Here is a 14,620-nt window from a genome sequence, read left to right as displayed (position 1 = left end):
GTTTGTGGTAGAGGTGCTATGAGAAAACAAGCTGTGGGTGTATACTGTAATGTTTTGAGAAAATAGCACCCCACCTGTATTTAAAAGGAAAAATGTCAATGACACCCACTTTGACCCGAAGCCACAGAATGAAAGTGTTCATTGATATATTAATAACAGTGTTTATGTTGGCCAAAAAGCAATGAAAAACGGTTTGTGGTCCATACGTATACAAATACATTGCAAGAGCAAATACGGATTATATAGTACATAGATGATTATATTCCGTAGCGTATGTAGTGTGTTGTAACAAGCCAAATTAATAATGTAATGGGAATGAGTCAAGGGCAAGTTAGGAGGGAGCTTCACTTCTTGGGAAGTTTTCAGGGATACACATGGAAAATCCCAGTAAATCCTTTGTGACTGAATAGAATGATTTCCAAGTTAAAAACAGTAACATTTGATTCATGTTCTTAAAGTCCTCATAGATTGTAGATGACTTGTTAACAGAAACCAAATGGTGTTGTCATTAAAGACACTCACTGGTTTCACTTCTTCCATTTGGTCTTTTTATTCTGTTGGGAATTTATTCAGGATTGTTTAAAATCAGCATAAATAATATTTAATATTAGTATTTATAACACCTATCAATTGTGCATTTACCCATTTCTAACTGCCTGTACATGCTTTTTGTCAGATCTTAAGTTAAGACAGGTCTACTCTAGAAGTTGAAGAAGTAACCAGAGTGTGTTTCCTTATTTATGGCGTTCTCTTTTCTTTATTCTTTGTTCACAGCATTTTTCATGTCTGATGAAAGGCTGTGTGGGGTCATTCGGCTAAGGGTCACACAGTTTTTCTCTTCCCCTGCACTGAGAAGCCATGACTTATTCTGAAAAACACCCCCTGTTTCTGCTATGGTAAATAATTAGGATCCCTTCAGAAGAATTGATGTCATATGGTCAGGTGAGTCTGAGTTGGTGGGAGCAAACAGGGAAGTTTGTAAAGCTTCCTGGTGCGTTCAGTGAAACAAACACACACATACAACCATGCACAACCCACAGCCACATCAGCTTATGAAAACCTTCTCTAGCCGCACAACAGAAAATAACACATTCATGTAGAATCCAAGCAAAACCAACAGCAGTTACACACAATATTTTATTACCAGTGTTCAGGTTGTTTGTTGCTGACACAGAGTCAAATAAGGGTTAAAAAAAACAAAACAATACATGCGCCTGAATGACTCAGAGCTCCACCCATTTAAAAATTGACATATGAAAAGGAAGTCTCTTTCTCTTTTTCTCACACATACACACCGAAGGCAAGGCAGCATGATGGTAAGAGCTGTTTTATCTCCTTTCTTTTTTATTGTATCTTTTGAAAACAATCTTTTAATTTGTATTGTTATTAATCTCTGTAATGTAGATGTCAGTCAAATGTCATTCACTGTTATGCCGTTTCATTTCTGTACGAAAACAATACTTGAAAAGCCACAGAGCAGCAGTCCGTGAATGCTCAGTGCTTGTTTATGGGAGTGTGTGTGTGTGTGTGGTTTCCTGACTTCTGAGAACCAAGTCCTTCAAAGGAAAAGCTTGGTTTCAAGTGTTCTGTTATCGTTTTAGTTGCTTGCATATGAGGAAATAATTCAGTGTAAAGCACTGCTTCCTGTGTAAATATATGTTTTTACTGATTATATAGGACTGGTTCAGTATAAGAATATTGTGACCAAGTGACAAGAGTTTTAAAAGCTGAGAATTCATACACCAGGAATTAAAAATGAAATAGCTACCTAGGATTCAGTGTGACAGTTTTTTGGTTTCACGTGTGAACTAGAAAACAAGACAGGAAACAGAGAGTCAGCTTGTGTTTTGAGTTTCAGCTGTGCAACAATAGCAGCTGAATAACTGATCCTCTTCTGCCACTAGTTTATCACCAATTCACAGTACTCAGTTTCACCCTAGAAATACTCGCAGTCCTTTCTCTTCTCCACCCAGGCGTGTGTTGACTGACTCAAAACAAACAATAGGGCAAACGCTGATTTGTAAATCATGCTACGTCACATGGGAATGCCCGTACTAGTAAAGCCTCATTGTTTAAACGTTTGATCATTACTTTAACTATTTCAGTGGTGACATAATAGGAGACACTTTTCTATGAAGACAAGGTTTGATAAGGCTTTAAGTGCTAGTGTAATAAAGGAGTGAGGGCAATCTAACAGGGTGAAAAACATGATGCATTTAATAGCTGTTAATACAACTTTCACAATCCCTCTGGTATCACATATCTTGAAACTGGACACAACAGTTACAGTAGGTAATTATTCGGCCCTTGGGAATTTCCTTTAGTTTCTGCTATGATCAGACCCTGTTGCTGTAAAGTCACACATCATAATGATTCATGTATGCGGGGGTGTTTCCCCTAGACGTCCTCTTTTGTATTAAGGTTCTTTTTTTGTCATAATGTTCTGTGAATTCAAGATTTCAGGGCAAAAAAATGTAAGAAAGTGAAAGTAGCCAATGTAATTTCTGTACTGTATATGTATGTTTGAGTAATGTGAAACCAAGTGTTTATAAAGACAAGGTTTGTGACACATTGTGATTTGGAGACAGCTTTCAGTGTCTTTTTCCTAGTATTTCTTTTTCCTGATACAACACAGAATCTAACTAAAATAATTCAGATATTGTTTTTCCCCCTGGGAATTTCTTGAGATTTTAGGCCACTATCAGCAGACAAGAAATAGCAAAATAAATGTATTTCCTTATTAACTATTTTTACACTCAGTAGATAAACTTAAAACTTTCCAAATGCCTCTTTTGAAATCAGGGTCTCTCCTTGTTCAGCACTTCCAATTCGAATGTTAAGAAACTGAACATATCAAAATATGAGTATCTGCTACATTAAACAAGGGTTCACACAATGAAACAAAAAACTCAATTAAAATCTCAGTTTCTATAATACAAAATAACAGAAAACTAGACAGCTTGAAGTGTAGTGCCACACCTTCCTGCATGTTTTGGCTGATGGATCTGACTGGGACTTTCCTTCCAAACTTGGGAGTCTTTGGGTGTGTTGCTTTCATTTTCCCCAGTCTTTAATGCGAAGGGTCCGTCAGACATATCAGATAAAATAAGCTTGTATGCCTGACTCACTAACACTGATTCCATAGAAAATGTCATTAAAAAACCCAACAATTTAATAATACATTAATTGTTGCTATTCCAGCCATAAACAAAGCAGCAACTACAGTGTCATGATTCACCTTTAAAGTTTAGATTTATGAAAAATTACGAAAGAAAAAAATCAACCATTCAACTGCTAATTTAGAGGAAAAATTACCCACTGGCCAAATCTGATGCACAGAAATATATAATTAACATTAGACAACATTATTGCATGAGTGCTCTACCATGAACTTTCCACTCCAGTCGATTCCAGCCTGATTATTGCTGTTGCACACTAATTTAAAAAAGAAAAACAAACAAACAAATAAATGAAGTGAAAGCAAAATCAGTGATTAACTTGTTTGTGTTTTTGACAGGCTTCAAGTCAGATCCTACAGTGTTTTCTGTAAGTACTCCTCTCATTTTCTATTTTGTCTCCATAGCGATATGTCACCAGTGAACTATTCTTGCAAATGATTTATCACGGTCAAATGAGGATGACTGTATATTCTACTATGAGTGTTACTGTCAAGAGACTGAATACTTTCTGATTAACATGTGCTCTCTGTACACTATTGGGTGTGGTCTTACAGTGAGTCAACCACAAAACCTTGAAACCACAAAAACTTGTTGACAACAAAGCTATAGTATCAAACTGTTTAAAAGTAACACCAACCAATAATACAGGTTTGTGACACTGCATCACTCAGTAGAGCTATGGCTGCACTAGTACTAAACAAGAGTGACAGCGACATTGACCCAAATATCTGAAAGGGCAAGCCTTTACTGATTTATTTATATTTCCTGGGATTATAATTGTTATAATCTAAACTGGAGTCAACTCTAGCAGGAACTACTAATATGAAGGTCCCAATCAATCCAGAAAGAAACTCACATATTCATACTGCTGATCTGATGGTGGGAGCTTCATATTGATTATATCCTGATTGTGTCCTTGTTTTTGTAAAGGAGAGGTAGCACAGCTGGTTCTACTTCAGACAGAATGACTATGAGTTACAGAGGAGGGCAAGTCAAGTCAGATTTGATCATCAGCTAGTATTCAGCTTACTCAAGACACAGAGCTAAAAAGTGTTATTTGTAATGTGAGCATCTAGTTTTTGTGCCTGTTTATGGCTCTGTTATGGCAAATGTTGTGTAAATGTATCCCTTTCCTTTTGTTACTGCAGTGCTACAACATTGATCTAGGTAACCATGAAAAACAATTATCATTATCTAATATATTTTTATTTTTCCTTCTATCTCCCAAGAAACCAGCTTCTCCTGCTGCGTCTGACTCCGATTTGGGCAGTAATAGGTCTCTTGTTTGTCACAGGTGAGCAGTTCCTTTATATCCATGCAATAACAATATGCCTTCATGTGCCTTTAAGTGATATCAACACTACTATGCTTGGTCTCACGTGGGTAAAGCAACACCTAATGTGTTATAATGCAAACCTGCAGTGTTGAAGCTCCAATTAAATCACATAACAATAATGTAATGGAAAGAATTATCATCCACATCTGCAGCTTACCACACTGACGTCTGTGCAGTAAATGTGAAGCTACACCCACCTGTTATTGACCTTAAAAGTTGTTTTTACTTTGCTGAAAACAGCTTCCTGCTGTCAATCCAGACATTGTGACCGAATATTACCTTTGTGGGCCTTAAAGGAATAGTTTAAAAACAGTTCACATATGCTAGCTAAGCTGTTTCCCTGTTTCCAGTCTTTATGCTGTAAGCTTAGCGAACCGTATGTCTCATAGTTACCATACAGGCACAAGAGTGGTATCGATCTTCTAATCTAACTCGGAGAAAAAGGCGAATAAGCACATTTCCTGAACATTATACTCTGTTAATGTGTGGTATGATAGCACCACACATTGTTATCCACACCTTAAGTACAGTACAGTAAATGTATTTAGTTCCATTCCACCAATAGTCACCAGCTGATAGAGAAAGACAAATTACCAGTGAGCTAAAGAAACAACAGATTCCTTTCTCAGAAGAGAGTGACCAAAAAGACACCTAAGGTGACAATGAAAAGGAAAACTAAAGTGAAAAACTAAAAACTTTTACAGTTCACTGTAACCTCATTTTCGATATTTTGACCTTTAGATCATGTAAAACAAGAAAGGGACATTACTAGTCCCGTATTCCACACAAAAAGATAAGGGCAATTGGCTGAAGAGGAACTGAAATGCATCTGTAATTAAGAGGAGCTTTCAAAAAGCTTAAACAAAAACCCCTAATGCTAACGCCCACTCACAGTTTAAAGTTAGAGCTGTTCACTTACTGTAACATTAATTACTTATGTTGATTTCAAGTCAAATGTCAAAGATGGTGAGCCATTGTGTTAATGTTTTTACTATCTGACCGGCTGTAGCAAGTTCATTTCATTCTTTTGATCATTTCTATTTCATAAATGGTTTTCAGTATGCTCTAACTGCTTTTGTTTCTCTTCCAGTGTGGCCAACTGTTGCTCAGCTTCAGCTCAAAGGGGAGGTTGGTCAAAACGTGACTTTTGACTGCCCCAGAGACAAAAGCAAGGAAATTAAATTATTCTACCTTCAGAAAGACACGGTATATGTGAATGGCTACCATGTAAATAAACCTCTAAGTGAGTCATGGGAGAACACCGAACGGGACGACTGGACAACTGTGCATATGTACAGATTAAATATCTCACACCAAGGAACCTATTTTTGTATTATCCAATACACTGACAATCAGCTTGATGATAAACAACAAATACACCTCAGTGTCACAGGTAAGAGTTTTTTGTAGTTTTTTTTTGTAGCACTATGATGGAAAAACACTGCAGTATTCTGAATTAGGCGCTCCCCCAGTTAGCATTCCTAACTAATTTTCAATATCATAACAGACGAATTTTATTATTGCTTGTATAAGGTAATTGATTTAGGTATTATGACAGTGATAGCCAGTTTCCTTCTTTGACATGTATGTGTAAAATGTATGTGTAAAAATCTGTCAAAATGAAAGATGCTAAAACATTTTCTGTTCCTATACAAAATCCTGTTGTGGCTTACCACTTATTAAGTAGCCTTTTTTCTTTTTTCAAGTCTGTCTTAAAACAACAGTCAGGTGCCCATATAATCAAAGGTTTTGATCTCTGCAGTCATTCCTCTTGTTCATACTGGCTATTACAAGATCCCTTTCATAACACTTACAATGTAAAGGATGGAGACAAAATCCACAGTCATCGTTTTGTGCAAAAAATGTAATGTAATGTAAAAGTTTATCTGAAGATAATACCTTTCATTGGTTTCAGCAGTCTGAGTTAGTCGAATTAAATGGATATCTTCTGAAGTAACAATCTTTTTGCCTTGTTTCCCTGTTCAGCTGTGGAAGGACTGTAACAAATATAGGGAATTCAGCACTAAAAAGCCAGTAACTTTGAAAAATATTCACTTGGGGGGAAAAAAAGAGGCATGCAGATTTTGTCACCATCACTTGCATTGTAAGTGCATTAGGAGGGGATTTTCAAATGGTCAGTATGAACAGGAGAATAGTTAAGGCAAGACGAAACAAGTTCAGTGTTCATTTGGGAATCTGACTATTGTTTTAAAAACCGACTTGAAAAACTGGGAACCTATCCTGTAATGCAATTGCAGATATATGGAAAATGAATATAACCATTTGGATGACATATGACAAAGTCTATGCTTTGTATTTTAAATGAACACACCATGTCAGTATGCAACATGTGCCATAATCCATCTGAACCAAATTTTGGCCTTCCAAGTATCCGAGTATAGCCAGTTTTTCCCATTTTTGAGGCAGCCAGTGTTTGCAATCAGAGATGTATTATTGGTTGTGAAAGAAATCTCACTCATAGAGATGTTTTAAAGAGGTTTCATTTTTAGTTTGTGGTACAACGATGGACTCAGAGATCATTCTAACAAAACTTTGCTTTGATAAACCCTTTCACCGCTCTGTATTGGTGATTTGTCTGTGAGTCTGTGAGTTTGTAATATTAAGATCTAAGGAGGCCTTGTGAAAACTTGACATGATACCTGACAGTGCTCATTTTCTGTGTCTCTTTTTTCTAGCCAACTACAGCAAGCCTACAGTCACAGTGTCCTGTGATAAAAACCATGAATATGGCGGTTGCCTGGTGAGATGCGCCTCACAAGGTGGATACCCACGCAACAAGATGATGTTGAACAGACCCGCAACTTGGAATACCAGCCACCAGATATGGAAAGTTTTGAACAGCAGCGAACACCAAGATAAAGACTCAATGTTGTTCGACAGTTCCAGTACTGCATGTTTCAACTGCTCATACGGGAAGCAAGAGATGCTCAGCTGCTCTGTGGGCGAAGTCACGTCAGACATGTTCTCAGTCTGTGAGTACTCAACTCTAAAAATAACCAACCCTGATGGTTTCTTCATCAAAGTTGGTCTTATGCTTTCAATCACTGGACACATTTTGAGAAGTGTGAAAGGCAATGAAAACCTCTTGGCAAACGAGGACATGATTGCTCCATGTTTTGGGAATGTGTGAAGGAAATATTTGCACAAACTATAACAATTACCTTCTTTGTAATTGTTATAGTTTGACTTTGACTGAGGAGTTTAGAGTTTGTTGTAAAGCATACACATTTCTGCAGTAGAATAGTTTGATCATACTACAGCCAAAACACTGTAGAATCTCATATTATATTGTTAGGTAGATGTTCAATTTTATGAATGAAAGCTATTTTTCAATCCAGTTAGCCCCACAAAATAAGTAACATTCATCTTCATTGAAGGTAGCGGGAGCTGGGATAGATATCCCAAAACCAAGGAAAATATAACCAAAACAAAAAATGTGTAGGGTTTTTTGTAATGTGGTTGAACTGACCTTTTAAAGGACAAGTCTGGTGATTTATTTATTTTTAAATAAACAAATCCCGTAAAAAGTAATTAAGCCAACCATCAACTGATCATCATCCTGCTGTGCAACAAAATCCACAGCTGAAAAGAGACCCCAACAATTGATTTGGGCCATGTTTACTAAAGAAAATAATTATAGTGAGCTGCTGTATTAGGACATTATTTGGCCAGTTTAATTTTTACATATTGCAAACAGACATAAACACACTTGGAATATATTGAGAAGCTGACTCATACATTGTCAGTTTTGGTCTACAAATGGGATTTTAAATATTGTCAATTTTGTGTTTCAAACTCATCTGTCCCAGTACTTACGCTCTTGATTCTGATATACATTTTTTCCCCCATCTGAAGGTGAACCCCCTCCTGACACTGGCAACCATGATGTGATTGTAAAAGCCATCTGTGCAATAGTGGTTTTCATTATTGTGGTGGTATTGGTGCTCCTGTGTAGATGCAGGAAAGGAAGACAAGCAGGTAAGGAGGACGAGGAAAATTAGCTTAATCACAATATGGATATTTTACAAATATTTACATTTCTGTTTGTCAGGACAATGAGAGATTCAGTATTATTATCTTAACAGTGAAGTGAAAAACACTCACAGCAGTTTCCATTTTGATTTTCAGGAGATGCAGCAGGAAGTGTGAGGCCTGAGTAAGTGGGTATTTACCAGACATAAGTAACCACATTAAAAATGTCTCAATACTATAATAACTTATAATATAAGTATAAGTAATACAAAATGTAAGCTGATGAAGATTTTAATGAATCCCAGTGGCCCAAAAATGTTGTAACATATATTGTATACAGAACACAGCTCACATTTTTTATTACTTCTATTTCAAATTGACCATATTTCCTCCCTAATTCTTTCTCTTGTATTTTTCCATTTCAGGGAGGTGATGGTCCTCAATGACATGAAAGGAGGGAAAGAAGCATCTTGAGTGGCGAACTGGCAAAGAAGAATATCTGATTTTTATCTTAAAAATCTTACATCTTCTAGAATCTAGAAAAAACAAACTGTACGTAACTCAAATGTACATTACATTTGTGACTGACTGGGAATGAGCCAGTGTCGTCAAGACTTGGTGACTCACAAGGGACTGCATCCTGTCAACATTTCACTGACACTTGTGACTTTTAAGTGTTTGAGGAAGTAGTCATTAGTAGTATCAATTTGTTGGTGAAGTACGAAGTGTCACACAACTGGCTTCGCAAAAAAAATAAAAAAGGACTTTTCTTGTGGTTTTGTGAAGAGATCGTCATACTGGAAAACAGGGAAATAATACTTCCCAGCACGGTGAGAAATACGATCAAAGGAACAAATGATTGTATTTAAAGCTGAATTAACTAGATGAATTGTATATTTTACTGTTACACTGACCTCTATGTGTATGCTAAATGTTGTTATACTTGCAGTATCACCCTTTTGGGCTGTGTTGCATTTTTAAATACAATGTATTGTTGTTGCACCTCAGGTTCCCTCAAATAGTCAGGCATTAATGTTGTCTTTAGTGCTTGGCTTTGTGGAAATACATATATTTTTATATTTTATAATTAAATAACAACAGAACAGTCCGTGTTTGTCCTGTCTGGCTAAAACAATCAAAAGGTTCTGTAGTTCCCTAATATGTGTCCACTTCAGAGTTTGACTCCTTAATTCATTTTCATCAGGGATAATAATTAGCAGAAGCCATTAAAAAAAAGTGTGTGACTGCAGAAACGATGGCTGTTAAAATACAGTGTTTGCACATGCATTTTGCACTTTGCTGCTTAAGCAACATTTTCTGCAGTATACTATGCAGTTGATTCCAGTATTCCAAGATACCAGGGGTGTAATAATGAATACATGAAGGGAAAGGGTTTATTTTCAGTCATTAGACTGCCGTTACCCTGAAAATAATATTTTGGTATTTTTATCAATGCTGTAATATTTTTCCTCAGCTTACTGTTCTCATGTGAAAAAAACTGTATACTTGCATAAACGTTTATATTTTGCTACATATTTATTTCATGTGATGTTTTTTTAATATATTAATAATTTACTCTGTTTACACTGTCTTGTTATTCATCCTTCCTCGGAATTACCAGACAGTTTCAGAACGCTGCTTTCATTTCCTCAATCTGTACGAAACACTGTTCTCTTTGACCTGTTTGTTTGGCATTGCTTTTGATTTTATAATAGCATGTCTTTTGTCTTGTACGGAAATGTACAACCAATTAAACCCTTTTAAAATTGAGTTTTTATTGTCTTACATTTTTGCTTGCTTCACTAAGTGGTCAGAATATCCTCCTTGAACTGCTGCAGTAGACTGTATTCAGACAATTTACTGATTAAGAGTCTTGACTGGGGCTTACAATGATAGAAATCCATAAACATTTTAATGAAATTATTAACTTTTTTCCCCCACTTGCAATATATTCAATTGCCACTAGATGTAGTACTAGCTCCATAGAGGGAGGATGACTCTCCTGCCGTCATGGCTGATATAAATTGCTGTTGTGCATCCTGGATAACATCTGATTATTATTTTGAACTACCACATCTATAAGCCTGATTACATTTGTCATGAGCTAGCCTGCTAAAGCAACTTCATTTCCGTCTGCCTTGAGAATGAAACACTGTTTATGCATTCAGCACATGATGTATAATCAGAGCAATGTGAACACAACCCTTTTGAACAGGATACATAATGTCTCCCTGACCTCAGTATGTAGTCACCTTCCAGGAGTGAAGCTGGGTAGCCCTTCCCTGGTTTACTGGAGTAAAAGAGAAGATAAACAAGAGGAGGAAAGAGGAGAGGATAGTAGACTGGAACTGAGGTGACGTCAAAGGAGGGAAAAGAAGAGGAGATGTATGGCCACTTGAGTCTAATGCGTCTGTGAGTTTCCTGAGAAAAGAGACAAGAGAATATGTTTAATGTCTAACATAAAACAGATATATGTATATCACAGCTAACTGTCTTAATGTATTTGTATCTCTGTCTCACTTTTCTTCCTGTTAAACCTTTTCCTACCTCTCCATTTGTTTTCTTCCCTCTTTTTCTCTTTGTCTCATGAGTCACAGTGACAGACTGTCAGTCCACCTCTCTGCCCTGTGTTTACATTGGGCAGCAGAGCTGCACCAGGCTTGTTGCACTTCAGGAATGTAACCCCAAGGTCCCTGCCCTCCACCTCCTCCTCCTCCTCTTTTCCCTTCTCCCCATCTTTTTCGTTCCCTCCTTCATTCTTTTATTCCCTCATTGCATGGACTCACTCCTTTCCCTTCTCCTCACTTTCCTTCTGTTCCTTCTTCTGTCATTTCCCTTCTGCTCCTCTCCTCCCTCTAATTATCCTGTCCTCTGCCCCATCACACCCCCCTCCCACCCCTCACAAGTTCCCTTCCTCTCCTTCTGCCACTATTCTCTCTTCGTTCCCTAACGCACCCTTTTCTCCTTGGCCTTTCTCTCTTCCGAACCTCCACACCCCCTAGTCCCCTTTTTCTATTCCCTCTTTAAAATTCAGAGAGCATTGTCCAAACTCACTTACAACACCCCCCCCCCCCCTCCCCTCCCGCTTTCCCCTGTCATCATCCCCTCACCTCCCACTCCTCCCCATCTCCATGTCCTCCCTCCCCTCATTCCTCTGCTGTCTAACCCAAACAAACCAGGGAGGACTTTCCTCTGTGGTGGCTGTAGGAGAAAAACACCACATGTCAGACTTGGTTTAAACATAAACATTAGTCAATTTGAGGTACTGGAAAAGGATATGAGGCGCTTAAGTTCAACATGAGCTCCAGCTACTATTAGGGAACCTTAACATTAAAATGTGCCACTAGATATATAAATATCAGAGCAGTGTACAGTATATTTTGATGTATATTGGCAAAAATATACACTTTTGAATGGCGTATTTGCACAAAAGATAAACTAAAGCCAAACCAATGGACTCCCACAGACAAATGATAAAAAGTCACAACTGATGCACAAAACACCAAGAATATTTTTGAAATATTGTTTTTTCCCCCTTCTACTACGAGGAGGTTCCAATTTATTTCCATTTAAACCATTGTGAGATTTTAATATTTTAGAGGCTTTAACCACTTGTATTTGAGAACTCTGAACTTGTTTCCAAATTGATTTCCGCATCTAAGTAATTAACATATTTATACACTGATTATGTCTGTCAATGTCAAAGGAAAGCAAGCAGTTCTGTTAATTATGAACAATCTAAGCAGACTGTTCTGTTTTCCAGTGACGCAGCAGAGTGTGTAATCTCCTGCTAAATGGAGAGCTCTTTCAGCCAGAACACAGGCCTGTGGCATTTCTCAGCAAGCGGTGTATGACCTCTGCCACACTGTTCTGTGTGCCGTCCATACCAGGGGATTTATAATCAGATTATACTAGTTATGAAAGTCAACTAGATTAGTTTTAGTGTGGGGGAGCTGGAGCACAAGGCATCGATTCACAGTGGGAGAGGGGATCTGATCAGCATGAGAGAGATTGGGTTGTTAACGTTCTCAAAATATGGCATTTTTTCACTGTCTCTGTGCGTGTGTGTGTGTGTGTGTGTGAATACATAAATAACATAAATAAAAATCACATCTTTTTAAAAATACCCTTGAATTGTATTGCATTTTAATCAGTGTTTATGTTTATTGTGGGTGTATTTGTACTGTTTGAGTTATAAATAATAGTGTTTTGCTTTTTTCTCCCATAGGAACTGTTAATGTAACTCTCCTGACAATCCTAAACACTAAATTGAAGACAGAGCATACAGCCTACTTCTTTACAAAAAAGAGTGTTTATCTTATCCTGCTGTGCTAATCAGAAATACAAATAATAATAAAATATCTCACATATATAGTTACTGTTTCAGAGTGATAATGTAGGTTTCACATCTGTGCTTTGGTGGTGCGTGGCCCTTTTTGTTCTGATCATAGTAGATGCCTTTTATGGATGGCTGATTGGGAGACACAGTATGAAGGGGATGGAGCAGAGGCGGGTCACAGAGGTTCAGCTCTGGCGCATCAGCTGAGTGATCATGTTGTTGCTGTCACTGCAGAAACTCTCTGCTTGACCCCGAGAGACAGGAGAGGTGACCTGGAAGCATTTATCACCTCAGTGCTTTCTGACCCATGACCTGAAGCCTGGGATTGGGAGGGAAAAAAAACACAAACACACTGTAGGGGTAGAAGGGTGGAGATAAGGAAAAAGATGAGGGCTTGGCCAATTCAACATTATATACACTAATATCATAATATAGCATTTTGTTACAATTCTCATGAGATGACGAAGAATTACTTTATGTGCTTAGAAAGTTATAGTGGTGGGTCCAGTGTGGGTTGTGTGTGTCCGCATCAATCACAATATTTCTCTTGGTCAGAAAATGAAAATATCGTGAGTGTATATGTGTGGTCTGTTTGGTTGAGCCAAGAGCCATCAGCAGAGACTTGACAGGGCTTGAAACAAGTTGAGAGAAAGAGAGAGAGATGTTTTTTGGCTTTGAGCCCACTGGAACTATTAACACCTCTCGGTAATGGTGATACACCAAAGGAGTGCTTGGCCAAGGCCTTTTCAACTAGGCTGTGACCCAAAATTTGTGTGCGTGTGTATGTGTGTGTGTGTCTAGATGGGTGAAATCTGAGCAGACACTGACTAGAGTCACATCTCCTTTGAATATTTATAGAACTGCTTAAGATGAGACCTTAACTTTTGCACACAAAAACACCCTAACATATGAACACCCACACTCAGAGTGCGCTGTGCACAGTTGTTGTTCAGTCTATCTATCTATCTATCTATCTATCTATCTATCTATCTATCTATCTATCTATCTATCTATCTATCTATCTATCTATCTATCTATCTATCTATCTATCTATCTATCTATCTATCTATTACTTCTTTCCAGGAAACGGTAGTGTCAACATTGTTCTGCTGCCTGAGACATTCAGACAGGTGATCAAACTGAAGCTGACTGTCCCATGGGAGGATCATATGAGGGAAGCCCATGAGAGGAAGCAGTGTGTGGGATTGGTGGGTGAGATTCCTAGTTGGCAGCCTCATGTTTCTGCAGGGGCTGAATATCAAAGACCATCAGAATTTGTAATGTGCGTTGTGGAAGACTGTAGGTGACCTCATACATGCGACAACCTTTTAATCCTTGCTACTCACTGTTCCTCAGTACTTTTCCACAGTGTGACAATTGAGTGTTGGATATTTACATTTGACATCCTTTAGAGGAATCTGCCAGTGTGACCTTATCTGGGTACTGTGACGTTGCACTGCAGTAGTATAATAAAAAGACAACTGCACAATAATAAATTGTAGATTCTTGGCTGGTATGCTTTTCTCTTGCACATGGATAAGGAGACCAGATAAAAAATGGAATAGTTGGATTAGTCCGAACATGCAATAAGTTTCCTAATTTTCTGGCCTTGTATTTTTTCCCCAGTGGTATATCCGGTTCAGCTACAATATAACATTTAAATTAGCAATGATGAATGACCAAGTGAAATTGTATAACATTCTTTCTGATGAAGAATGAACATCTTTGGTCCATGAAGAGCATAAAGCAGATCTACAGTCTAACCTTTGAGTA

At 37.7% G+C, this 14,620-nt stretch overlaps 1 protein-coding gene across 1 annotated transcript; it reads left to right on the top strand.

Moving 5' to 3' along the window:
* Positions 1 to 1,304: 1,304 nt before the first annotated feature.
* LOC133980260 (uncharacterized) lies at positions 1,305 to 11,573 on the top strand. Its single transcript, XM_062418925.1, has 8 exons — positions 1,305 to 1,316; positions 3,518 to 3,546; positions 4,409 to 4,473; positions 5,606 to 5,908; positions 7,212 to 7,508; positions 8,392 to 8,514; positions 8,665 to 8,696; positions 8,934 to 11,573. Exons 1-7 carry the CDS (start codon positions 1,311 to 1,313, stop codon positions 8,694 to 8,696), a joined length of 855 nt encoding a protein of 284 aa, XP_062274909.1. The 5' UTR covers positions 1,305 to 1,310; the 3' UTR covers positions 8,934 to 11,573.
* The last annotated feature ends 3,047 nt before the right edge of the window (positions 11,574 to 14,620 follow it).

The sequence above is a fragment of the Scomber scombrus genome, chromosome 5 (assembly GCF_963691925.1).
Source record: "Scomber scombrus chromosome 5, fScoSco1.1, whole genome shotgun sequence".
NCBI classification, from domain to species: Eukaryota; Metazoa; Chordata; class Actinopteri; order Scombriformes; family Scombridae; genus Scomber; species Scomber scombrus.
The sequence above is the reverse complement of the archived record's forward strand: the minus strand, read 5'-3'. Positions and strand labels throughout refer to the sequence as shown.